Genomic DNA, 27,186 nt, shown 5'->3' on the forward strand with positions numbered 1-27,186 from the left:
TCCCTGTACTTCAACCTCTGCCACTTAAGCCTTTGATTTATATATGCAGAAGGGGTTGCAGATGAAAAAGGCATGGCCAACAAGACTGCCCCCTTCAAAGCATCTGCGGTCCGGCTAGGAAAGTATCAACTGCATTCTGCTGTCAACTGACTTGTCATTTCCTTTACTATGATTTGGCTGCAGTCACATATGGCATATGTATCCAAGCAGATACAGACTACTCAGCAGCCCATATGAGCTACTGCACACAGTACCAGGCTAACTTGGCTCTATGGCTGCAGGATTAGATCTGGTTTGTGCTTGGGTGGTGAGCAGCACAAGTAGACAAGGAATGGATGGAAAGGCATGGAGAAGTCAGTGATGATGCTGATGGGAGAAGTCAGACTCTGTAGGAAGTGAGTTACTTCCAGTCCTTTGATCTTCCTGCTGGAACACACTGAATTTTATGCATAAAATCTCAGCTACTCTATAAACTCTTAAGTTCACTTGAAAAAACCTCCCAAATGTTAGGCATACTAGTCAGGAGATTAGCAGTTTTTTAAAAAATATTTGGAATACTGAAATTAATCTAAAGCAAACAAACTTTTGTTTGTGTTTAAAAAAAATTAAGAAAGTTTGACATTAGTCTCATAGACATTAAAATTGTCACAGTAGTAGCCAGGAGAAACGGACTGAATTCTGCACATTTTAGTTCTTCCCTTCATATAAATGCCTGCCTCATGTACAGTTCATGAAACCCTACACTAACCACCACGGAAACTCACTGAGAGCTGATGAATAATGCACACAAATCAAAGTCCACTATATCTGGCTGGGTCACCATACAATTATGCAATGAACAATGCTACAGATCCTTTAAACTTGATTTTGAACCCCGTTAGACAGATGCTTAGAGTAAAAATTGGATGACAGAACTGGATGCATGGAAAGGATGTTACACCAGGGTCCTTTATCCAGCTTTCAACTTCACACCAGGCCAGGTTCACTGCAACTGGCATGCTACAATGCCAGGGTTTCACTCAGTCATAGAGGAAACTAAGCTTAGTACCAGAAGATGCCAACTTATTTTACATCAGTCAGACTAATCTCCACCCTTCCACACATGCTTGGAGTTGATCCAGTGACATACCTAAAAGGAATCATGTGTCTTCTTAAATCCTTATGGTACTGTTTATGTGGCATCTGTTTGGTTTTTTTCCAACACAACTTTGTGCAGCAATATGTTGATAAGACTGCTCTTATTTATTTTTTGCACTTTATGCAGCACCAAAAAGTTGTAGAGGTCATATGCTAGAAACAGTACAAAAAGTCAAGAACTTGAGAGCCCTCATTATTTAGCTGGAGAACAAACACTTTAACCATGGCTGCACCCGCTTCAAACTGCTCTACTGACCTTCAGACCTTAGGCCAATTCATTTCTGTATGTGTCTCCATTTTGCAATGTTTGACCATGTCCTGCTTTCACCTCCTAGTTCTCAAATTCATGCATGTTTATAGTCTTCTTATTTGGTACATCATCATACGTAAATACATAAGTACATACATCTTACATTAGTGGCTTGAGCTTTAACTTTTAGTAATGCAAGCAGTCCATGTAACTCAAAGAGTTTTCCTGTATGAGTGAAGATTAATAAGATTCAACAAGACTGACGCAGCACTCAGCAGAACACAACATTTTGATAAATGGTGCTCTCATAGCAGCTTACACTAGGCGCATTCTAAAATATGTAAACTGATAGGAATTATTCTGATTACTTCAAATATGCACTGAATATGGTTCCAGAACTAACACACATGGTTTTCTGACCCATCTGTATCACAATCTCTCTTTTTGTATAGGGATTTCTTTAACTGTGATTTCCCCAACTGCAACCCAAGGTAGATATGAAAAATGTGGCACTAGACTCATACTATTGCTGCACAGCTCAGCTGGTTAGATGTGGGGCTATGCCATCAGCAGGTTCACCCAACCGTGATAATATTTACTTTACACATGGTCACCATTTCTTTTCATTATTTTCTGCCACTAGAAAGCAGCCTGAGTGTGTGGGAGATGTCAGGACAGTAAACAAAACAACAAACTGATATTAAGGAAGTAATTAAGGTCTGTTTACTCCCTAAAACCTAGAAGACTACTCAAACAAAAATAATCAATTTTTGGGTTCGTGCCTTCTTAAAATATGTTTTTCTTCAAAGACAATCCAATAATTCTCAATATTTATCCTAGCAGTCATAGGGCAATATTTATTCTAACAGTCTTTGTAGGGATAACAGTGGATTGGATTTGAGTAGAAAGGAGACCTACACTCTTCCCTCTCCCCTGCCCCAGAAATAGCTCATAGTAAAAGAACAAATTTTCTCCTTTCGGTGGTATTTACTTAATACAATTGCCAAACAGTGAATTTGGAATGAGCAAAATTACACTTTGTCATGACTGGCATTTAGCAAACTATATCTTTAACACATAAGGATGTCAACATTCTCTTTCCTTTAATTCCTTTGGTAGCTATTCTACATCAAAGAGTAAAAAAAAAATAGGTACGGTTCTGTGGACCATCAAGCTACATTACTGAGTATTAAAACAAACAAACCCCCAAAAGACTAGGTATTCCATTTTGGAAATTAAGCCAACAATTTAAAAGTGATCACTAATCACTTTTCATCATACACCTTTAAACAATTTTCAATATGCAATTATAGACTTGTCACAGATCAGAGGCTAAGTACACATCAGAATGTTAGGCATTAACCATTCTGTGGCTATTAAACACAACAGTAATCCACAGATAAAACTGCTGTAATTTGAGTAAGTGTCAAGGCGATCAAGAAGCTTAGCAAATTTCAACTGTCTCAAAAAGCACAATTCTGAAATCATGTCACCTTCAATCTCATGTGCCAATCTTTCTCTTCTCCCCTGAACTTTTCATTCATCTGAGGTTTAAAAAAAAAAGACAAAGACATGCTAAAGACAGACTAACTAAAGAAAATATTAAACCCTAAACTCCGAACACCTGCTTAAACAATAGCACCACTTTCCTTCCATCTGCATTCAGCTATGTTCGTGAATTTAGTGTGGCATCATATGCACAAGTGCTGTGGTGAAATGGGGTTGACAGTACTAGGTAACATGAGGGACATACACTGGCCTATTTCCTTAGGATAATTATCACCCTGAACAGGCATTTTGTATGAAAGCTGCTGCCTCATCATCTAACACCCCCTACCCTCCTCCCGGGCCCTGTTTCCCAAAGAAGTCAAAGTCTTGTCTGCAAACCCAGAGGCTCCACCAATTCAAGTGAAGTCAGTCAACAGAAACTAGTACAGTACAAGTCAGGTTAGTGTCACAACGGTAAACACAATTTCAACCACTGGGTTTAATTAATATAATAAAAAACTGGCATCGTTTATACTATTTCAACTTTGAGTATCAACTAACTGTAAGTCACCCTGCCTCACATAAATCTGCATTAAGAACGATACAAGATTTGTACCTGGAAGCTGCAAGACCCTCAAGGCAACTTTTTCATTGCTTCACAGTCTGTCTGGGCTATTATCTCTGTGAAATGCAGTGCAAAGCCCCACCATTCTGATTTGGCAGTGAGCTGTGAGTCAGCCTCCTTTGACCTACCCAGAAAAGGGTTCTATACACTGAGCAGCAGCATCTCTTTATTTCTATATAACAATTAGTGGAAAACATTTTGAGAAATTTGAGTAAAAGGTACTATAGAAATAGAAAGTACTGTTTAAATAAATTACAGTTCTCTAGGCTTTGAATTAAGAACCACAGTCACTCCTAATGGATTAAAACATGACATGTTTTACTTACCGCCTACCCATGCATGTATCCTTTTATAAAAGGCTAATATAGAAATTCTTTAATAGTCTTCCATGCATTAGAAGACCGAGATGGTCTATTCTCATCAGTACACAGATTAAGAAGCACTTTAGGGGCTGGATGAAGCCAGCCACCTCATTACATACAGCCCACAGTCACATTACTGTTATCCTATAGCAACGTGACAAAAATAAGATTAATTTTAATGTTTGCTCTTTCTCCTCAAAAACGTATCAAAAAGACCTGTCTGGACTTCAGGAAGGAAAAGGTTTCCAAACTTCAGTCTAAGCCACAGCAGACAAGAGGACTGCTATCATTACATAGCTATGGTATCTCTGGGCATTGCTTCCTTCTGTACAGGTAGCAAAAGCTGTCTTTTTAAAGGTCTGATCTTCTTTCTTCTCCACTGCAGTCTGCTCAAATTGCACAATGACTTCAGCACAACATGATCTGAACCCAGACCTGCGCTAACAACTGTGTAAGAACCTAACGGTTCTTAGGTTTGATCCGTTAGTAGAAATTCCGGTGGGGCCAAAATTTGGAAGTAGAAAGCCAAGTAAAAGGAGGGGACTGGTTTTGCTTTATGCTTTCCTTAAGATGACTATTTGAGTATTTTTTTTCTCAACCTAACACTTAGGACCGAGAGAGAGAGAAAGGGCTGCTGCTTAGACCCTCAGTGCAAAAGAAAACCCTCTAAAGGCTCATTAATTGAAGCAAACCAGGTAGTGCCATGAAAGGTCACTTCAGGCAGTCTTCCTAGCACTTCAAGGTAAAAGTATCATGGCTTTTTAGCACATGATTCAACCTCCCAAAATGTCTGATTCCTGAGCACTTCTGAAGAGGTGGTGTCCCATTTCTACAAATGTGCAAATGAATGCCAGAGTCAGAGAAAGATATTCTCTACCTTTTGTTAGCCAATTTGTAGCCCCGGTGTACAATTTTTACAGTACTTAGACTTGCAGAGCATTTGGTACATAGAAAACATTTCTCCCATTGACCTGTTTTAGCTGTAACTGCTCAGCACTTCTGCAAATCAGGCCTTGGGGAAAACAAGCAATGTACAATTAGTGACCACCTTTGAAAAGTTTGATTAAAGTGCGTTGCCAAGCAGCACAAATTCTGGCAGAGACAGTGATAGAATTCTATTCTCTAGAGAAGCCTTAAATTCCTTTGTGACTATCTTTTCCTCTTCCTGCAATCCCCTCCTATTCACTGTGTCCCACAACCTCTGCAATAAAATGAATGTGCTAAATTAGTGTCTTTCCCACACAACCCTTGCACAGATAATCGTATTTCTGGTATTTCTAAAGTGTTAAGATAACTTTAGGCTGTGAGTGTATATGAATTCCTCACTTGCCTCTCCCCTACTCTTATTTTTCAATAAAACTAAAAAAAAAAATCTACCACATGGCATAATTCTTGTACCTACCACAGTGATTATGAGGTTAGGTCTTTCCTCTCTTTCCAAAACTTAACTGGCTCTCAGACCTAATTTTCTAGTCTCTTTCTCTCTTTGCCTCCCCCATTCCACAGCACCTCATTCGGGTGCAAACTCCTCCGCACCAACTGTCTGCTTGTCTTCCCACCTCAGCACCTAGCACAGCTGTCCTCACCCAACCAGCCAGTCCCAGTTATAGCAGATACCAAAATCCAGCCCAAAGCACTTCATTCGATAAAGATGTAAGCTTTGTAATTTATTTCAAGCTTATCAAGGAAATCTGTTTCTCTCAGATGCTGACTCGATACTTTTCACATACTTGCATAGGCAAATATATGTATGTGTGTGATGTGGTATACATCTGTGTACAAATGTGCATAATATTTGCAACTATGATAAATGTGAATGTAATTTATACAAAAGAACAACAGCAGATCACATCAATCAACATGGGAAGAACCCAGTAGATGAGACATGAGTGCTTCTTTTAAGAGTGGGTTACTGAAGAGCTTCTAGGAGTAGGAGAGGGGATATGCCTGGGGAAGTGAGTACCTGGACCAGCAGTTGCAGCAGTAAAAAGAAACTTGAGGAGAGGGGCAGGCACTGCACTCGGCAATGACAGAAGCAGGGGTCAGAGCAATTGAGCTGAGCCCCAGCTTTTTAACAAAGGTCCTGAAAGGAAGTAATCCCAATGAAGGAAGACTGTGAAGCAGTGGTTAAGCTCCAAGCTTCTAACATTCATGAACACTTCATTGCTGGGCTGCTCTCCATCATCTTTGAAAGATCCTGGAGAACAGGTGAGGTGCCTGAGGACTGGAGGAAAGCCAATGTCACTCCAGTCTTCAAAAAGGGCAAGAAGGATGACCCGGGAAACTACAGGCCGGTCAGCCTCACATCCATCCCTGGAAAAATGATGGAACACCTTGTTCTGGGTGTCACCTCAAAGCATTTGGAAGAAAATAAGGTTATCAGAAGTAGTCAGCATGGATTTGGTAAGGGGAAGTCATGTCTGACTAATCTGATAGCCTTCTACGATGGCATGACTGCAGGGGGGCATGAGAGGAGGGCAGTGGATGCTGTCTACCTTGACTTCAGCAAGGCTTTTTACACTGTCTCCCACATCATCCTCACAGGCAAGCTTAGGAAGTGTGGGTTAGATGAACGGACAGTGTGGTGGATTGAACAGTGGCTGGCAGATAGAGCTCAGAGGGTTGTGGTGCAGAGTCTAGTTGGAGGTCAGTAATGAGTGGTGTCCCTCAGGGGTCAGTATTGGGTCCAGTTCTGTTCAATATATTCATCAATGACCGGGATGAAGGGATAGAGCATACCATCAGCAAGTTTGCTGATGACACAAAACTGAGAGGAGTGGCTGACACGCCAGAAGGCTGTGCCACCATACAGCATGACCTGGACAGGCTGGAGAGTTGGGCAGAGAGAGACCTTATGAAATTGAACAAGGGCAAGTGTAGGGTACTGCACCTGGGGAGGAATAACCCCATGCATCAGTACAGGTTGGGGGATGACTTCCTGGAGAGCAGCTCTGTGGAAAGGGACCTGGGAGTCCTGGTGGACAACAGGATGACCATGAGCCAGCAATGTTCCCTGGTGGCCAAGAAGGAGAATGGCATCCTGGCGTGCATCAAGAAGAGTGTGGCCAGCAGGTCGAGGGAGGTCATCCTTCCCCTCTACTCTGCCCTGGTGAGGCCACATCTGGAGTATTGTGTCCAGTTCTGGACTCCCCAGTTCAAGAAAGACAGGGAACTGCTGGAGAGGGACCAGCAAAGGGCTACAAAGATGATTAGGGGATTAGAACATCTGTCTTATCAGAAAAGACTGAGGGACTTGAGTCTTTTTAGTCTAGAGAAAAGAAGACTGAGGGGGGATCTTATTAATGCTTATAAATACTCAAAGGGAGGGTGCCAGGGGGATGGGAACAGTCTTTTTTTAGTGGTGCCCAGTGACAGGACAAGAGGTAGCAGGCAAACTTGAATATAAGAAGTTCCATCTTAACATGAGGATGAACTTTTTTACTTTGAGGGTGGCAGAGAACTGGAACAGGTTGCCCAGAGAGGTTGTGGAGTCTCCAGCTCTGGAGACATTCAAAACCCGCCTGGATGCTGTCCTGTGCAACTTGCTGTAGGTGACCCTGCTCGGGCAGGGGGGTTGGACTAGACGATCTCCAGAGGTCCCTTCCAACGCTGACCATTCTGTGATTCTTGTTCCAGATCTTTCACACTCTCCTCCCTTCTCTGGTAAAGGATTCTCAGAGCTGCTCCATCCCCCATTATCCCATACCCTGCATGCAGGGGCAGACAAGTTTGGCAACTGTTGATCTGTAGCAATAGTCAGCAGCAAAACTGTTGGAAAAAAGAATACAAAAGTAGGCAGCAAAGAGAGATCCTTCATTAAAACCTTCCAGCCATTACAGCTAGAGGTTTACAAATCTCCTGAGCCAGAGGTTCCACGGTATTAACCTGGGAAAAACTGAGAATAATAATAATGCCTTCTCATGCTTGCTTCAAGTTCCCTTACTACCTGCAGAGCAAAATATGGCCCACAGCTCTCATCTCTAGGAAGAGACAGCCTACAGCTAGTGCAAGTCAGATGTATATTTAGCAAGATCAGTGGAGCTGTGCTGACTTACTGTGCATAATACCATTTAGGTTGGAGTAGCATCCAAAAGCTCCAATTAGGAAGAGAGCTCCATCCTGGCAGGCACTAGATGAATACCTACAGTCCTGCGTGCCCTGTCCCAGGGAGACAAGCCAGGCTGCCTTCATATGCTTCTAATTGGGCTGTCCTTGAAACTGATCCTGAATCTGTAACATTTGCAGAATATAGCTCTTTGTTTACTCCACTGGATTGGAACATGAGAATTAGTTTAGTGTATCCCTTGCGAAATGCAGGCCTTGCCAATATACCAAAGGATAGAACTCAGAGTCTAATGATAAGGTATAAAACATACCTTCATCCTCCAGGCTCTAAGTATTTGACAGGCTCATCAATTTCTGTCTATCATAAAAAATTTGATCTCAGCCCTGCAGGCTCAATAAATAGAACATTCATTGTTCAGACATCTTTAAATGCCTATAGAAAGTTGCTAGCTTCATCCAGCTTTTTCAGGTGACGTTTTGACCTTCCTCTCCTTTTGGGGAGGAAACTAGGGGAAGAAAAGAAAAAAGAAGAGAGAGCATACATCTATCTTCCTCCATTTTTATCCTGCATCAGAAAGAAGTCGACATTTTCCTGGTGGCCACTGGTAGTTAATCTGCTCTTAAGTCAGCCCTTCCTGATACAGCCTTTCCTTGTGCTTTTTTCACAGTGATATTTACATGTTATTTTAGACAGCTTCTATAAGTGTTCTCACCAATGCAGAAATGCTGACCACCTAAATACGATGAGTTCCATACTGTCATTTACATCATAACTAATCAACTCTATGAAAGGGATCACTAAGCTCATCATAAACATCTTTTAAAAAAATGTTTTGAGGCTGATAAATGAATGACAGCAAAGTCCAAGTCTGAAGTTCAAATGATGTATAAATTCCATCCTGTAAATAACAAGTAGAAAATTCTCTTGGGAACCGTGGGAACTAAAACTACCCATTGCCCTTCTTCAGGAACAGCTATGTTAGGTAAGGCATAGAGGAAAGGAGGCCACATAAAATACTTGTAATATTTCAGTATCACCAGAGTTTAACCTGGGAAGGCTTTTACTGGAAAGCTTCCAACTCTGCCAGCTCTTTGTTTCATAGTGGATTTTATTCCACAGCTGAAGACCTTCAAAATAACAGAACCATGCAAAGGAAAAGCAGATTGAATTTTTGGCAGGAAGTCAATGTGCAAATACTAATGAAATAATCTCAGTAAGTAGTCAGACTCCTCAAAGGTCAACAGCTACATAGTGAAGAACTTTCGAGCATTTAAGTTATTAACAGTTTTGTCTGCAAGTATTCTGATAGTTTCTGTGCTATAAGTTACAGTTTAAAAAAAATAGTCAAGATTTGATGACTTAACAGTCAAGCTCTCTGTCTCTGTGGTTCTTCAGACAAAAAGATTGTCTTGTTCCGATGAAAGCCACCAACTGGATTCCCATATATTTAGGACCAGAACCAAAAGAAATTAGGAAAGTGGACTGTCATCAATGCTCTTTCTCATTTGTTTCTGGCAAAGTGCACTATGAAACACCCAATCTCAGTGCCATCTTCCATTGCCAGCATCCTCCCCGTTAGTCTATATCCTCATTCTTTAGCTGCTCCTCAAGTCTTCTTTTCTTCCACCCCTCACAACCAAATACCCTTTATGCCCCTTACTGGTCTACTCCTGTCCTTTTTCTCTCCTTACTCAGCACTAAGGAATGGGTGCAAGCAATGACAGAGGGTGAAGAGGAGAAGAAAATTACCTGAGGAATTGAGTGAGTGACCTCAAACTGCCTAAGTTTTGGAATATCTTCGGTGAAAGTCACTTGCTGTCCCCGCAGTCCAATTTTGGTAGAGTGAAAGTTAGCGGTAAAACCTTCAGCAATTTTAATAGGATCAGAAGCAAGAATCCTGGGAGAATTAAGCACAGCTTAGGCCTTCCAGTTACTCAGTGAAGCAGCTTCAGTTCTCATTTGTACCACTTTAAATTATGGAGCACTGATAAATTTACTGCCTTGCACCTTGCTCAGAATCAGTCCTACCGTGCTACTGACAAATACAGTACCAATGGCATGTTGATAATTAACACAATGACATATTTTCATACTTAAGGTATGAAATACCACTACCACTTCTATTAATTGTAATGAAAGAGCATTGTCCCACTTGTGATTGTATTACTTTTCAATTTCTTAAGTTGGGAACTCTTATTTTCTTGATGGTACTTTAGATGGCCCCTTCATTTTGTAAATCTCCATGAGTATAACATTTGTCTCTTATAAATCACAAAGAAAAAATGTGCATGTAAGGCAGGCAATCTTTTGTCTGTGCTCAGAAACTGTATCGGATAAATTTAAACTGGTATTACTCGGTTCACTTCAGCCTCTTCCAAGTAAAGGATCCAAATTAATACCAACCAGGTTAATTTCATCTTACAAGTGCCTATACAGCTTTTTGTAGCTCTTTATTGAAACTGATTTATTTAGACTTTGCTTTTAGGACATGAAATATCCCTAGCCAACAGAAAATCATAAACACAAATACAAAATACTAGGAGAGATTACTGAATTTCCACTCCTCACTGTGCCCATTAGACCAGCTCAAACACGTTTTCTTTCTGTAAAAATGTTAGGCGTAAATCTCATTTTCACTTAACATACTATCCACTTTTTAGCTTCCTTATCCCTAACACAGGTCAACTATGAAAGAAATGTGAACTAAATCCTAACCTTTCATGAACCATGGAATCAACAACACCTTAACCTTTCTGATCCAACACTTACTAAAAAAAAGAAAAGCTTAAGAGAAACAAGATGGGAGCACCCTATTTCTGGCTATATTGATGTGTTTGGGATTGCTAGTCAGATCCCATCAGTTACAAATCTAAGTAATAAAGAAGCCGAAATGAGAACTCTTATCTGCTAGATTTCTGCATCTCTCACCACCAATCTGAAACATATGGAAAGTGAATTCCACACTGGCACAATGCCCTTTCGACTCACACATCAAAGCACTGCCTCTGCAGACAAGGATACATTCAAGTTGAGAAAGCCTAGAAGTAACATCTATGTGTCTAATCTATTTAAAGAGTGTCATCACTGCAGACAGGACAAAAAGTAGAGCTAAGCATTATAGAGGAAGTGATCTCAAAAAAAAGCAAAGGTACTTCAGATGACACATCTAAATGGAGGTGGGAAATTAAGTGTTACAGATATATAGGTTTAATGTCCAGCATTAAGACATTTATGTAAAGGGCAAGAGCTGTTGACTATGACATTACCAAATCGCAAATACGGTAAGTATGAAAGAAACACAGATGTTTTACTCAATCTGTGAGAAAGTGGCACATACCTGGGCTTGGCTAAATAAGAAATATTTTACCGACATATCTGTAACTCTACTGCTATAGCACTCAAAACACACTGATAGTGAAAACTGCTTATGAATAGCACAGTAAGTTCCAATCTTCTAGGCACTTATTGCAGTAACATGGTCTGTTTCCCAACATCTTTGCAGTCCTTGGAGAGGTGTAGATGCAGATTTAATGAGCAATGCATACCATCTGTTAATACTGCCTTTAAGAGCAACTGAGAAAAAAACAGCAATACCCAGAGTGCAAGAGATGGCAGAAGCTTTAAAAAAAATGGACCATCAATAACAGGGTTCTCTGTGTATGACTGCTATAAAAACAAATCCCCAAAAATTAGCAGACTACATGTTTATTTTGCAGCTGTTAAAATATTTAAGTCAGTCTTAAACCTGGATTAGAACCATGCAATAAACATTCAGGTTAACAGAGCTGGTAGGCATATAACTTGTATAAGTTACAAAGCCAAATTTGCCAAAATCATGCATCCCAGGACCTGATCCTGCAGTACCCATGCTCTGGGCTAGCTCGTTTCTCTAACAAACTAGAACAGATCTTTTGAGATACGCTGATTTACGTAAATACAGGATCTGACTGCTTGTTAGTTTACACTCAAGCCAAGTGGGTAAAAACTGCTATCACTCCAATAGAGTAATATTTCTCACTTACTCAATGGGGTTATAAATAACTACTTTGGATGCTAGACAGTGGACAGTCAGACTCCTAGTCCCTAAAGTGTCTAAACACAGAAAGCTAAGTCTGACAGCACAATACATTTTCAGCTACCAGCTCGGGCAATTCAACTTAACTCTATGAAGCCATTCAGTAGGCAGTCACAAATGCATTACACAGATGCAGAGAAACTACTTACTGTCTCTCCACTTAGCAAATGCTTCATTTGTTTGCAGTGTGAACCTGATTAGGTAGGAAGAACTGCTCAGTGGTTGGCCGAAGTGCTAGTTAAAGGTCAGGCTACTGTTTTCCACCTTACCATGGACCTATAATTTAGACCCAGGTCTAAATCACTCACCACATGCAGTTGAAGCTTCAAAGCCTGTCTATGAAGCTGCAAACATTAACCCCCTTATGTTGTGAGATTAGTTAGTGTCTAGTTCTCACAAATTAGCCTTCTATAGAACATGACCTGAGGACAAGCCTCATGTTTAGCTGGTATCAGGTATTTCTGTTGTAAATAAGAAAGAGGTCACTTTTTTCCTTTCAGTTTCACAATAACTATTCTTATTGATCTATTCACCTCAGTAAGTGTGACTGTTGTTTTCAGTTAGATGGTGAACTCTGATTTCCTATACGACAAGGGCTGTTCTTCCTAATAGCTGGCAGGACAGTAACTTCATCTTTTTCATCCAGTCATATACATTTCAGTCTTACATTAATTTTTTCTTCTTCCTCAAGAGAGCTTTGAGAAACTGCCAAAAATCCATTTAAATGTTTTGGGTTTACTTCCATGGTGCCACTTTTATTTGAACACAATATTAAATCTGGCAAAAAAGAAATAACTGGAGGTTCACGGTTTGCATGATGAGTTATCTTTGGCCTACTTTATCCTACGTAGCTTTGTGACAAGAACAGATGTAGAAGCTCTTTGCAGTCCTTAATCAAGACATACTATTACTGAGATAACCAGAAGGCAAAGGAATAAGCCAACTCACCAGGGTTCAGAAACAGAGATGGTTGCATGAAATAAAGGGTTTATTTTAATCACTAGAACTCCCTGACAAAGTTGTAAGTCAATTACAAAGTTAAAGCCACATTACCTTGCTATATGTTAGTATAAACATGTAGAATACATGTGTAGTAATATAATAATCATAAAATTTTATGACATACTGACCCTCTAAATCAGAAATACATTCTTTTTCAATTATTTTAATAGGTTGTTAATTTATACACGTTACAAATACAGCTTAGTCCCCTCTCTTGAGCAGATTAATGCAAGTGCAGTTAAAATGCAAAAGTATACCTTCCTATGACTTTTCCACATCTTCTACGGTGAACACAAAAGCAAAAAATGCCTGCTTGTTTTCAGCACATAATGATAGGAATCAAAAACACATAATAGAGGAAGACATAATAAATAAGACATAATAAAGAGGTGTCCCTGCCCATGGCAGGGGGGCTGGAACTAGGTGATCTTCAAGGTCCCTTCCAACCTAAACCATTCCATGATTCTATAATTAGATGATAAATTAAGCATGCTTCCCATGAAAGAGGTAGTCATGCTGCAGTTTAAACAAGCACCAAAACCTAGTTCTTTAGAGCTAGATTGTTGTCATAATTCATTCAATCAAAACCAATTTTTTCTTCTCTATGTCATGTAGACGTTGCATATGTCCACACCAATCTGGCACGCACCAGGTACTCAACTCCTTTCACCAAAGAAAGTAATTTAAAAAATAATATATTTTCATTCTTTTAGAACTAAAAATCAAACTCTTCTTCTTTTTAATTACACTTTTAGAATAGAGTATTTCACAAAATTAAACACCTGAAAGCCAAAACAGTTCCAATTTGCAACCTTAAGCATAGATGTGGTAAATAGGGCCAAAAACACATACATGAGGGGTTCCATCCCCCTCCTTGCCTAATGTAAAGCTACCCACTCAGATTAAATGCCCCCAGAACTCTCCCAGCCACAATCACAGTCTGATTTCTTCCACATGCTATTCTCTCCCCTAACTCCTGTGCCTCCCATACTGTTCAAACTCTCTTCATGCATTTTGTTTACAGATCCCTGCTGAAACCAAATCTACTACACTGTTATGCCCAAAATTTCCTCATATCTCAGTAGATGGATAACTGTTGTCTCATTTCTTTTTTTTTTTTTGTATATTAGTTTTCCCCAGGTGAAAAACACTTACACCTGCACAGAAATTAAGTACTGAAATTAAGTACAGAAATTATGTCTAACTGTGCTAGATCTTTGGTAATAGCCCTGAGCCCTGATACTCCAAATACTGCGCTAGTTTAGAAAATATAATTTCCCAAAAGCCTGAACAGCCATTTTGCTTTTTGGCCATGTCTTCAAATGCCAGTAAAACCCACTTCAGTGGACAACCACCACTGTTAATGGCAGACAGACTGAAGGGAGACAGTGGCTGTTTTGACAGTTAGGGACAGCGTTCACCATTTGTAACAACAAAGTAAAAATAAGATTCAATTTCTATTGTTCTTATTTGATCTTCTACTAATGCCAGGCTCATATCTAAACATAGTAAAGCTCTCTTCACATTAATTTAAAATGATACACACTTTTAGTGTGCTATAGAATAGTATAAATAAAAAAGTATAAAGTTCACTTCCATTCAAGAACAGCCAAGATCACTGTCTCAAAGAGCAATAAATAACAGGATACTGCTAACACCAAACATCAAGACAGACAGTTAAAACCATTACAAATCCATATCTCTCGGTAACTTTACAATCTATAGGTTCAGTCAATTTAAAAGATCTAGGAACAGGGGTTTAGTGGATTAGTAACAACAGACCATTAATCTCTGCAGCCTCAATTTTAATCCAGCAATGACCAAAGTGATTGAAAATCATTCTGACCACATGACTAGTAAAGCTTCTAAGCAGAGTTCTCTCACATACCTGAATCCCAGCAGCAGAGGTCACAGTATGTTTCTAATGGTACCATTTACCAAGAGACCTCTGTTAAACACTTAACTAAACTCAATGCCAACATTTTTGGCAGCGTAATTCCAGTGCAGCTACCACTGTGAACTAAGAGTTGATTTGAAGATTTTGTTTTACACTTTATTTCAGCCTATACTAGCAAAGCTTGCTTTTTTCCCTGGCAAAATATCCAAAACAAACTTGAGTAAAACAAACACTTTTTTGTTTCGACATAAGATTTTAACTAAATGTGTAGGAATTGCTGACTGTCATTCCAAGCAAATGCCAGGAGAGTATTTCTGTACAGTTTATATAATATCAGTGAAAGTTATACCCCAAACACTGAAGAGTTTTAAAAATAATGCAAAAATATTATGTCATACACTCTGGTTTTATACATAAGAATGCTTTATTTCAAAGATACTAAGTTCTGGAGTATTCAGTGACTAGAATCAATGTTTAGGTGTTCGGTAATGCGATGATATTGTGTGATCAAGACACAGTTCTTCACTTGGTCCTCCACAACAGTTATCAGGATACCAGTAAAGAAGCCATTGAAAGGGAGACCTTTCAAAACGTGTTTAAATGCAACTGTTATTTGCTGTGGTCTGAAATCTGAGTAACAGGTTCTTTTCCAGGAGCATTAAAAGGAAGATACTGACTACCTTGTCAGATACGCTCTTTTATTACTGCAAAGTAAATAAGCATTGAAAGACATAAAACCACAGTGAACACAAGAGTCCTAGCTACATAGAGTAAGGAACTAAAAATAAGGTAGTTACAAGCATGCGTTATGAGAGTTACTTGCTGTGAAGCATCAAGTAGAGCCAAAACAGGACAACAGCTGGAGGAGAGAAAGGAGAAAGCTTGCAGGCTCTGTGCCCTTTGGTAGATATAGTCCGAATACATAAGTGTAATGTAAATGTATTTTAGAGCTTTGTCCAGCCATTTTTATAGATAGTGCAATACTTACATAAAATTTCTTGCTCACAGTAGAAATTTATTCATAATACCATTTATGAAGCCTTACCTTATTTAAAACGTAAGGAATTTTTCTACTAAATATGCTACTGCCTCCTCTCAGTAGTAGACAGGACATTTGGCTTGTTTTGGTCCCAGACAGAGGGACAGACAGAACCTCAAGTATTTTTATATATCTCCCACAAGAAGTTTCCTTTATCAGTCTGACTAAACTCTGCTTATGCAATCTGGACTGTGCCAGCTGCTTGCACAAAACTGGCAGGAGGCTTCCCAAGGACCACTGTTGGCACCACCTGGTACACTGGGTCTTCCCTCATCACACAATGCGGTGGTGCCGCTGTCCCTCTGCCAGTCATGCCACAAAGCCACACAGCCCAGGTCTGTACACAGGATGTCCTCTTTATATCAGGACTTGAGGTCTGATCAAAATAAAATTAAAATTTGTGCTGGTAAAAAAGTGGAACAGAAATTCACAAATGAAAAGCATTGTGTAAACCACTCATCTCTTGTTATCTGACTACTTAGTTTTGGGGGGTTTCTTTACCATAGTCCAGGGGAGATCTGTTTGCTACAGTGAAAAGCGGTGTCTGTTTCATTCAGGGCATCCATAAAGCGAGAATTAACAAATTACAATCCAGATTATTTTAATTCTGATTGTACAGTTTCTCTTGCTATGTTAGTCATACTAGAAAAGTCTATATCTTCACTTTACTACACAAAGAAGTGATATGATTTTACCTGGATAAAAACCTATTTTCTACACAACTGTATAATTTAATCAGAGATTATGAAAATTTCTGCTTTTTTTAGCTGGGTTTTTCCAAAACCTGTATTATTCATGCATTATACCACTGCTACTTCTTGCCTCAGCAAAGCACTTAAGCACATCCTTAATCTAAGTTGTTTTATACAATTACATATGAAGACCCAGATACAGCAAAACATTTAAGCATGTCTTTTAAGTTTTGCATTTTGCTGAATCTGTGTATTAATGTTCCACAATAAAATCTAAAGAGGATGACTAAGTTTTTAGCTTGCAAGTATGAAAACATACTTATGCTACCTAATAAAAATAAATCATATTATTTATTATTCTATTTTGCATCCTGTTCCACAGCGAGCTAAATACCTGTGACTCTAGAGCAAAGGCAGAATTACAGACTGGCAAAGATGAATTGTTAACAACTTGGAGAGAGTGCCAGGGGGGCTGCTGAAGATAAAAATTATGCAGCTGCAAATAACTTTAAATCCCACTTGCAATTACTAACTGCCACATAGTACCCTCAGGATCATCTGGGCAAATGCGAGGAGACTGTGGAGTCCTTGTAGATTACATTGTTTTCCAGCAGACACAAAAACATACTATCACAATAAGATACCGCTTATAAATATGAATGTGAACAAAAAACCCACAAATGATGAAGCCAGGTGAATATACTGGAAAATAAAAAGTGGGAGTTACAGACATCATGGGCGCAATGCCCTGGAGTAAGGATTTCACCCCCCAGAATAAATTCACATATGTGTACGCAGCATATCCAACAACTGCATCAGTATGTAAAGGAACCTGTTGGTCTGTTGAGAGAGCACATTTCAAAGAGAAAATTTAGTGCCAAAACCTCTGGTGCCCTTAACTTTCTGTTGTCACCTATATCTGCGCCAACTGGACGCAAAATATGGCAGGCACGGCACTGCGCTTTCAGGGACCTATTTGTTACTCATAGTCACAATAAAACCAAAGAGGCCAAGTGAATGAATGTTAGTAATTTAAGCAGAATTTAAATAACACACATTTATGGAGGAACCTTTTGTGGGTCTGAATTTTACCTTAATATTACACTAACTCCTGGAAGCCAATTTAAGTTAAACTCTAATTGATGTAATTCTTAAATATACCATAATTATAACTCATGGTAACTTCACTCCTGTTACTATGAAGCGAAAAAATACCTTTTAATACACAGGCGGAGAGAGAGGGAGGGATCCAGCCTCTGAGGGGACACGCCAGGCCCTGTTCTGTGACCCTGCACTCCTGGGGAAGCCACACAACCTTAAACACCGAGGATAGATCTAGCTGAAGCAAACTGCATGAAGTTAAGAGGCAAGGGAGCAGAAATGACCACGAACTCGCGGCTCAGCTGGGCTTCAAGTTCTAGAGGTTTAAAAACGGTTGCTTTATGTTTCTTGGGGCCAGACCGCCAGGTTTCATCGCTCACTGAGTTTGCTGAGCATGCCCAGCTATAGCCGTCCCGCCTCCCAGTCAGAAATCGGAAGGCAGTGTAGCACGTAGCTCACAGACACCTTTTGCAGGAAGATATTTCTAGGCATTTGCAAGGGCAGGCAGCGCCACAAGGGGGGTCACCTTCCGGTGGAGCACAGCCTCTCATTCCCCGACGTGAGGAGCAGGCGCAGGGAGAGCCATGCAGGTCAGCCAGCCTCCTGCCATCGCCAGGCATGTCTGTGGTGAGGAAACACGTCCCCGGCGAGGAGGTAGGTCCACGGTCATCTGGCTAGTCCAGCCAGCAAGGTGAGGTGAGGAACAGCAGGGCACAAGGGTGAGGGCTGGCGAGGCGCTGAGGTTAAAGGCAGCTCAGAGCTGCTGAGGCGCCAGACATGGCTTCTCACAGTTCCCCCCACAGCCTGACCCAAGGCTACTCGGCTGTGCAGGATCAGAGCTGACATGGACGAAGCAAGCCAGACCCCGGGGGTGGGGGACGAGGCCGCAGAGCCTGTGGGCTCATGCCAGGGCCTGACATTACCTTCTCTCCTGACCCCAGCGCCATGGAGGCCTTGTGCTCCCTCATTTCAGTGAGGTGATTCAGTGTCATACCCTGACCAGAAATAAGGTGTACGAGTAATCCTAGCTCTGCAAGGCAGAAATGAGAGTGAAAATGGACTGTAATTACTTAAATTGCTGCTAGCTGATCTTTCATGTGACGTTTTTACCTCAGTTTCTCCATCTGTGAAAGTGGGGCCAACACTTTATGTTCATTGCAAACTGTTGCAAGCTCTACCACCAAAATTCATCTTTTTTTTTTTTTTGACTGAAATATAACACAGTTCTTCTCATTCATACCTTTCGTTCTCAGAAAATCCAGACTGCACAATCCCATTCAGAGAAATCTCCTGTCAATAGCTGTTTGTACAGTCCCAAGCAACAGGATTAGGACCAGCATAGGGTCAATGAAACACCTTTTCTTTCCAGCAGCAGCCCTTCCCTTCCATAACTGCAGTTTTCCACATGGAAAATAGCACACTTCAGCTGCAAATGGTATGGCTTTCCACCTGTGTATGAACAAATAGCTCATTCACCATAAAATTTCACTTTCAGGTGACATTTGGGACATTGTTATCCTTTTCTGCCAGCAAGCACAAACCTTTAGCACTACCCTTTTCCTAAAGGGAGAGTTTATTTTCTCTGCCACGATGGCAAACACAGATTAATGCTCTTTCTAGCAACCCAAGTACGTCATCTTGCCAAACAAAATTTAGCTGTGGCAGTAGCAATCCTTCCTGACCGGCTCCATCAGATGCCCGACCACCACGCCACCAGGAGTACAGCTATCAATAGGCAGGGCTTGCTGGAGGACATGGTCATTCAAACACGACTTCAAATGGTGCAGTTTTCCATAGTCACACATACCAAAAGACCTTTCTCTATTACTCATCTTTTAGCATTAATAAGGCAAATTCTGTAGGAGTACTGCTGTGCTAATCTTTCTACCCATGGCAGAACAGTAAAACATTCTGATGATTATTTTTGAAGCAGAACAGGGCACTATAGTAGTTAGCAGTAGGAAAGAACTTAAATTGGAAACAACCCACAAAACTGACAAGAAGATGATTTTTCAAAAACCATGTTTCCCTCTAAATCCCTCTACTCAAACACTACTTCCAAAAGCTAGAGATGTCAACACATTTAGAGGGGAAAAAAAGGATAACGTTGCTTAGCTTCCTCCTCCCTGCATGTGCTTAGAAGCCACTTTAGACCAGTCAGTGCACAAATCTCTGTGTTCCATACTTAAAAGCCAGATGACAAACATACAGTACTCTGATCTTGATCAAATTAAGCACTGATGGATGATAAAGGGAGGAAGAAAGAATGTCAAAATGAACAGATAACATTATGGACGCTACCTTATCTCTGTACTTATTTTAGTATCTTGTTAAAAAGTACATTCTAATTAGTTATTTGTGAATTACAGCTGCTGTGATATTTTTCTGGCAAAAATATTACAAAAGATAAAACTGTGGGGCATTTAAGTTTAATATTAATTTTACTACATAAATACAAATGCTACAGATCCATGACTTTAAACCAGAAATGTTTTCAAATGGAAAAATACATCAAACAATGAAAGCATTTATTTTCTTTAGTTATGACCACTGCTTTCAGTACACTATGTATGCGGGAACTAATAACTTTCCGTTTTTCAAGATGAATAAAAGTAAGTTAAATATTTTAGGGCTGTAATACTGGATAGGCTGTACCTGGCAATCCACAGGAGGGCAGAAACCTGTCATCTAAAGCTTTTGTCATTGTCAAGCTTTAAGTTTTTGCAATTTGTAAGGCCCAAATCTCATTAACACTAAAGCCATTTATAACATTCCCGGAATTCCAAGATCTTTTAAAGTGGGTATAAATATAGGTTTCCTTATGCCTTTTTACCTCAACTGTCAACTGCTAAGCACTGCATGAAAATGTTTCCCACATTGACAAATGGGACGTTTACACTTACGGGCACCCATGTGCCTATGAGGCACCCAGTACTTGTCTACATCACCAGAAAGGTTACTATGCTACACAGAATCTAGGTCTAAAATGTTTCAGTTCTCTATTTTTATGACAAGAATAACTTGCTATTTTATCTTCAAGAAATTTCATCCTTTTTAAAAAATGTATTTCCAATTTATTTAGCATTAATGTTTCAACTTACCTATCACAATAGAACTTTTTTTTGCTGTTATTCTCCACTGTATGAACAGACACTTTTGCACTTTCTGATGGCATGACAATGGAAACGCAGTCACACTAGGCATTATTGCCTCATTTAAAGTTTGATTCCTGTTTTCTATTCCTTCCAACATGATATATAGTTAAGATAAAAACAAGATAGGAGCAAAATAACACTTATCACAGTATGTCAGTGTTGTCCATAACTAACTGTCATCTGTCATCTAGTTTTGTCTGCTGCTTGAGCTGGTAATGAGATAATGACAAAACAGTTTTATATAGCCTTCTATTAACAGCCCAGATGGGCCAATCATCCACTTCAGTCTTTGCCATGTTAAGTTTAGCCACAAACAATTGGTAACAGAAACAGCAGCTCCCTCCTCAGCTAAATTACAACCTTTCAACCAAGAAAGCAAGCGATACTTTGACCACCACCAACAAATAAGCAAAACAGCCTTTTAGGGTAAGCAGGAATTCCTTGTTCATTGGTATACAAGGAATATTCATAATGCAAAGGGAAAGCCATTTCAATTCTTGCTGAATTTAAAATCTAGCTGTTGTAGACTTAAAAACCGAAACCCTTCCAAGAATATCAAGGGCAAAACTTCTCTATAACTTCAGTTGTATCTGAAAGACTTAAGGAATACCCTTAAATTAAGACTGCTCATTTGAGTTGGGGTTTTATTCCTGTTTTTAATAATTTTGTCTTGGAGGCTTGGTATCTAGTTCAATTGCATTAACAACGAGGCAACACAAGGCGAAAAGGTCCCTTTGAAAACCAGGTATCTTCACTGACATTTGGAAAAGAATAGCAGCAATTACCAGTTTCTTCCCATCAGTTTACTGGATGGAAAATAGCTCAGCATAATATGTGCAAAACTATTCATAAACGTTCCCTTCTACTACCTTTACATAAGCTAAAAATATATGTGTTATTTTGGCACTTTAGCAGCTATCTGGTCATGCTCTAGCTGTAAAACTAACAATAAAAATAGAATGATGAAAAATACAGGACAAAAAAAAAAAAGCAGACATTTATGGGAGACTACAAGGCTATTTCCATAGAATTTTAAAGCAGAAACATCTTCACACCATTTGAAAAGGCGGCAACTTCTCTGAAGTGAGAAAGCATTCAAGCGCTAAGGAACTGAGAGTCTTTGGATCCAACATATGGCCTCCATCCTGTGTTTGAATGTGAGCAGGAGGATTGAATCCACGTGGATTTTCAGTAACATCAACAAACTCAATGCAGGCATGAAGGTTTGCCCACACATATGAAGCTGTGGAGACAGGACAAAGCAGAAAAGAATACTATAATAGATTGGATGCCAAAAGCTCTTAGTTACCAGATGCACCAGGCTGCATGTTATACCTTCCTATATGCCTAGAGATTATTTTCACATATATATATATATATGTGCAGTGAATAATTCCTTCCTCTGGGATGTTACATTTCTTACTTAACAGAAGCACCAGAAAAAGCTACTTCTTTGACACTATTTGAGAATTAACTTGTTTTCAACATTTTTGTCCAAACATAACAATGAACCATTGACTGTTAGTTACTAATGGACATTAGAGCCTTGATATTCTTCTAGTCTACAAGACTACTTTAGCTTGAATTACCTCAGGTTGTACAATGCTAAAAGCAGATGAGTTATCAGACCTTACAGACCATCATTCAACAGATAATTCAAGCCCTGGCATAATTTAGAGTTCCTATAGGACAGCTCTCTGTTTTGCCAGGTAATAAGAGCTCAGAGACTACAGAAGCAGCAAGACAGAAAATGAAATGCAGCTGTGCTCCAGATACACCCCTAGCCCTCAATGCCTGGAGATGCTACATCAGCTGCTCAATACACAGTGGAATTCCTTGATGCGCAGGAATTTTTTTATACCATCGTAGTTGTTCATGATACGTGATTTATGACCCCTGTGTGCTGCCAAACAGACCAAAGAAGTTACAGCATAAAAGGGATCTGCCCTTACATGACTTCAGGATGATGGCAAAGGATGAAAATACTTAATAAGAGAGCTGTAGGACTTGCATGAATTTCATCCATATTAGTTCCTGCAAGCCAAAACAGTAAGAGGTAATAAATCAATTCATAGAAAGCCACAAAGATGTTGAACATGCAGGATCTATAAATCATTTTCTTGATGGATTAACAGAAAATGTTCATAGAAATCTTCTTAATCAATGCCCACGACAGTAGCATTTCCTTATTTAAATAAAGTATCCTGCAATGGTTTGAAAACAGCATCCTGATTTTTTTCTTGAAATTGATTGTTAATAACTGGAACCACAAAAAAAGTGCTCATGGTTTATACAAATGACTATGCAAGCAAAGGTGGCAGCCATTATGGGATCAACAACATCCCACCTGAGAACACCAATGCTAATTAATCTTTGGTGGTATTCTTACCTAGGGAGGAAGTTTTGGACATCATACCAACAACTCTTATCCTCTTTCTACATAAACAGTATAATCCCCGTGCCATGATTATCTGCATCTTCAAAGGAACAGCAACCAGAGAGGTCTTATTTTAGCATTCTATCTACAGGACATCTGCACTTCCACTCCCCTGTATTCCTTCTATGCTGTAGTTTCATTAAAAGGAACAAAACCTCAAAAGTCATAAAACAAATCATGACAATTTTTCCTCAGAGACTACAACTCAAAGGAATAAATATGCATCATGACTTAGAAGGAAAGAGAGGGCTTTCATTTATTTCTAAAGGATAGAAATTCGTGGTCCTTCAGTCTGTTCTTATTTCTCATTTGCATCTGCACAAAGAAACTAGATTCTCCTTTCAAACAAGCAATTTCAAGTAGCAAAAGCCTTAATTCAGTATGCCAAGAAAACAAAAATACTTGGTTTACAAGGTTCACAGATAAATTCTTTCCCAAACACAAGGGCCAGTAATTAAAAAAAAAAAAATATTCCTAAATCGCAGTGGTGTTTCTTCCAAACCAAGCAGTCTGTTATACACACATATAACTGACCGATAAAAAATGTTAGGTATAAAATACTTTGAAAATATATATGCCTCTTTTTAATAGATGAAATTGCTTTCCATATACTGTCTCACAAAAATTCATCCGAGACACCAAAAAGCCAATTGTATAGCTTCATTATTAAGAAATACAGCATACGTGCTACATTCAGCATAATTTATATTTAAACGTCATGTAAGTACATAGCAAAAACCAATGTGGCATAACATTGAACCTGTATTTAATAAATAAATTTACTAATAATGATAAACTAACTTAATAGTCTATTCAATTCAGTGACTGACATCATCCCTTTGAACAGCAGCCCTTAATAGGCCCTAATCCAAATAACCACTGGAATTAGTACGAAGGCCATCACAGGTTTAAACAGACACTGAATCAAGCGTTTGCTAATGTTCAGGAAAGATCCATGCATGGAAGACCAGTCTTGTATCTTCATTGCTGAAACAACTGACTTGGTAAGAAAGAAAAAAAATAAGAAAAAATACTACTACCACATTCTTTAATTCGCATCTCTGTAATGTGCAGCAGTGTGCTCAACTAGTGGGTTTTTTTTAAGTACCATGTTGAATGAATGACCAGTGCTAAAAATACACCGTTTCTGTAATCCAGTGTTGAGGCAAACCTTAACAGGCTTCATTACACGTTTTCTTACTTACACTGTTATCCAGACATCCCAGCTAGGTAACATGCTACAAAACACAGCGTAAAGAGGATGACAGAGGAAAGATACAAAGCATTAGTGCCAGTCAGATATCTATAGATCTTAATCCTTTTTACCAAGATGACAAATACTATGGACTCCTGAAAAAAATAAAACACCCTAGGAAGAAAAAAAAGCAAAAAAAAGCGCTAAATGCGTGCACTCACCCTCTGTGTGGTTAAAAATAATTATTTGAAACCACAGCTTTAACCATGCAGAAAAAACACCCCACCATTCACTTTTTCACTTTATTCCCCCAAAAAAGAACAAAACAACAACAAAAAAAACCCAGAGATGGATATCAGTCAGTGCTAGAGGGAGATGGAGAGCGAGGAGAGCCCCTGCAGGACTGATCAGTTTCAGAAGCCTGGGTACCCGTGTCTGAAGATGAGGAAAGGAGGGGGGCAGATTAGGAAACACTGGCAGCTAAATGCGTGGCATAAGGACCTGCACAGAATGGGACAGCTTCTTTCTGTCTCAGGATATTACTGTCAGAATGGCCAAGAAAGCGATGAGCTTCATTGTTCCATTCTCACTGTGGTACTTTAAGAAGTGCCTAATTTGAAGAGAACTGGACAGGTGGCATATCATGCTGAGCTAAATAGATAAGTGTGAGATTTAAATGACAAGAGGCAGCAGGTTTTGCTGTTCTAAAGAGTGAGAGAGTGAATTATTCTGATGGTACCAATGGGCACAAGTGGAAGGTCAGCCTGGGGTGCTGCCAGTGTCACCCGGGTGCCTGGTAGCAGATGGTGCCAGTCTGTAGGGATAAAAGAAGGGCTGACGCACACCGTGGGCTGATAGCAACCCTATTTGCTCAGGAATAAAAAAGTTTTGGGGCAGGTGCAGGTAATACAAATTAAAATAGATGCTGCCACCCCAAATGTTAGTGTAAGTGTCGCCAGTCCAAGGGCTGTAAGCGTGGATCGGTCAGGAGATGCTGCAGAAAGCACGGTGCGGGCAGGCACTGCCAGGCTGACATGCTGCAGGGGCTACTGGCGGGCTGGGGGCTGGGAGCTGGCCCAGGCCAATCTCTGCATGGTCCCAAAGGAGCTTTGGAGCTCCCTCTCCCTAAGCTCCTTCAAGCTGGACACTGAGATCTCCAGCAGGACCCCCAGGCTTCCCCCTGCAGTGCCTTGCCTGCGTTGCTTATGTTCCCATTTCCGGACTTATGCAATGACTTGAGGGCAGAAGCAGCCTGCAGAGAAGTGGAACAGCAGGAGACGCAGGCAGCCTGGATCCCCATGGGGCTCCCTGAAGTGTCCCAAACTAGAAAACTGGCCACCTCCCCACTCCTGCCTCCTGCAACATAATTATTCCAGCATGACTGACATGACAAATTAACAAGGCTGCCAGGGCTTTTGCAGTAGAAGGGAGTGTTTTCCCCAAGAATAAATTGTTCCAATCCTTTACGCTAGACACCCGACCGTGCCTATTCATTAATTGGACAAGCTCTGGTGACAACTGAAATTACCTGACTTCTACATACTGGAGGGGAAAGAGATCTTTGCAAGCTTAAAATGAGAAGCCTAAAGCTGGAATCCCAGCCAGCAAGGAGGTCTTTAGATGGGGATATATTTTTTTAATATTCATTTTCAGAGCACAACCACAGTAAAGCTCCATTTAAAAGCAGAGGCACGTTCTTCAGTGTCATTCTTCCCTTTGCAGACCCTGAACTGTGGCACCAGAACATGACAACTCCATCAATGAACCACAAACCTTTTAAGATCCACAGATCAGCTGAGTTTAAGAACTTGAGGAGCTATGAAATTCTGGGATTACTGCAATGTTGCGTTTAACTATCACAATCAGGTACATTAGCAATTATAAGCATCTGCTTAATCAGTACACTGTGGTTATTTATTGCAACCAATGTATCACTGCACAGGTATTGGAATTAAGGGGAGGGGGGATTGATGGTTGTTGATTTTTGTCACGACCCACTCACAATACATCATTCTTGTATTTTTCAGCTACTATTTTGATTTGGGTTTAACTGTACCTTTTGCCCCTTGCTAAGGGGAAGCCTGGGAACCCTGTATGGTATTTCTCCCCCCCCGCCCCTTGCCCCCCGCCCTTTCTGTGCTAGCTGCGTACCTGAAATGCAGACGATGAAATTTGCTTGCAGAAGAAAAAGCACCTCCCAAACAATTTCCATCCTCCGATTCTCATGCCAAGTGCATCCCTCGGCGAAAAAAAATAACAAAGATCAATATCGCAGTTTGAATGATCCCAGCAAATTTCCTTTCAGACTTGCAGACTGTATTCCCCAGATGTGCTGACAACACATGTCCGAGCTCTCTCTCTGCACGGCTCAAGCGAGATCCCTTCCCTTCCTTCGCCCTCCAGAAAAGACCACGAAGCCAACTGCCGGCACCGGGCTCTGCCTCCACGAGTGAGAAAAAAATCCTCCAGATTTCCCGACAAGACATAGACAACAAACCCCAACCGATCCGGTCCGGAGAGTCTCTATTCCAGGGCGGCCAGGTGCAAGTTAACCCCAAACTCTGCACGTCTCAGCGGGGCAGTGCCAGCATGCCGGGGGGCGGCAGGCGGCGGCGGGAGGGGGTTTCCTCTCCTGCTGCTACAAAGTGAGCGGAAAGAGATTAAT

General features: G+C 40.2%; 1 protein-coding gene across 1 annotated transcript in view; it reads right to left on the minus strand.

The window, feature by feature from the left end:
• Positions 1 to 27,186, minus strand: part of CA10 (carbonic anhydrase X) — a 209,638-nt gene that overhangs the window by 181,738 nt on the left and 714 nt on the right. Inside the window, exon 2 of the mRNA XM_009879798.1 lies at positions 26,673 to 27,159. Coding sequence (XP_009878100.1) covers positions 26,673 to 26,733 — 61 coding nt within the window. The 5' untranslated portion in view covers positions 26,734 to 27,159. The remainder of the gene's footprint in view (positions 1 to 26,672; positions 27,160 to 27,186) is intronic.

Source organism: Charadrius vociferus, unplaced genomic scaffold, assembly GCF_000708025.1.
Source record: "Charadrius vociferus isolate BGI_N301 unplaced genomic scaffold, ASM70802v2 scaffold260, whole genome shotgun sequence".
Taxonomy (NCBI): Eukaryota; Metazoa; Chordata; class Aves; order Charadriiformes; family Charadriidae; genus Charadrius; species Charadrius vociferus.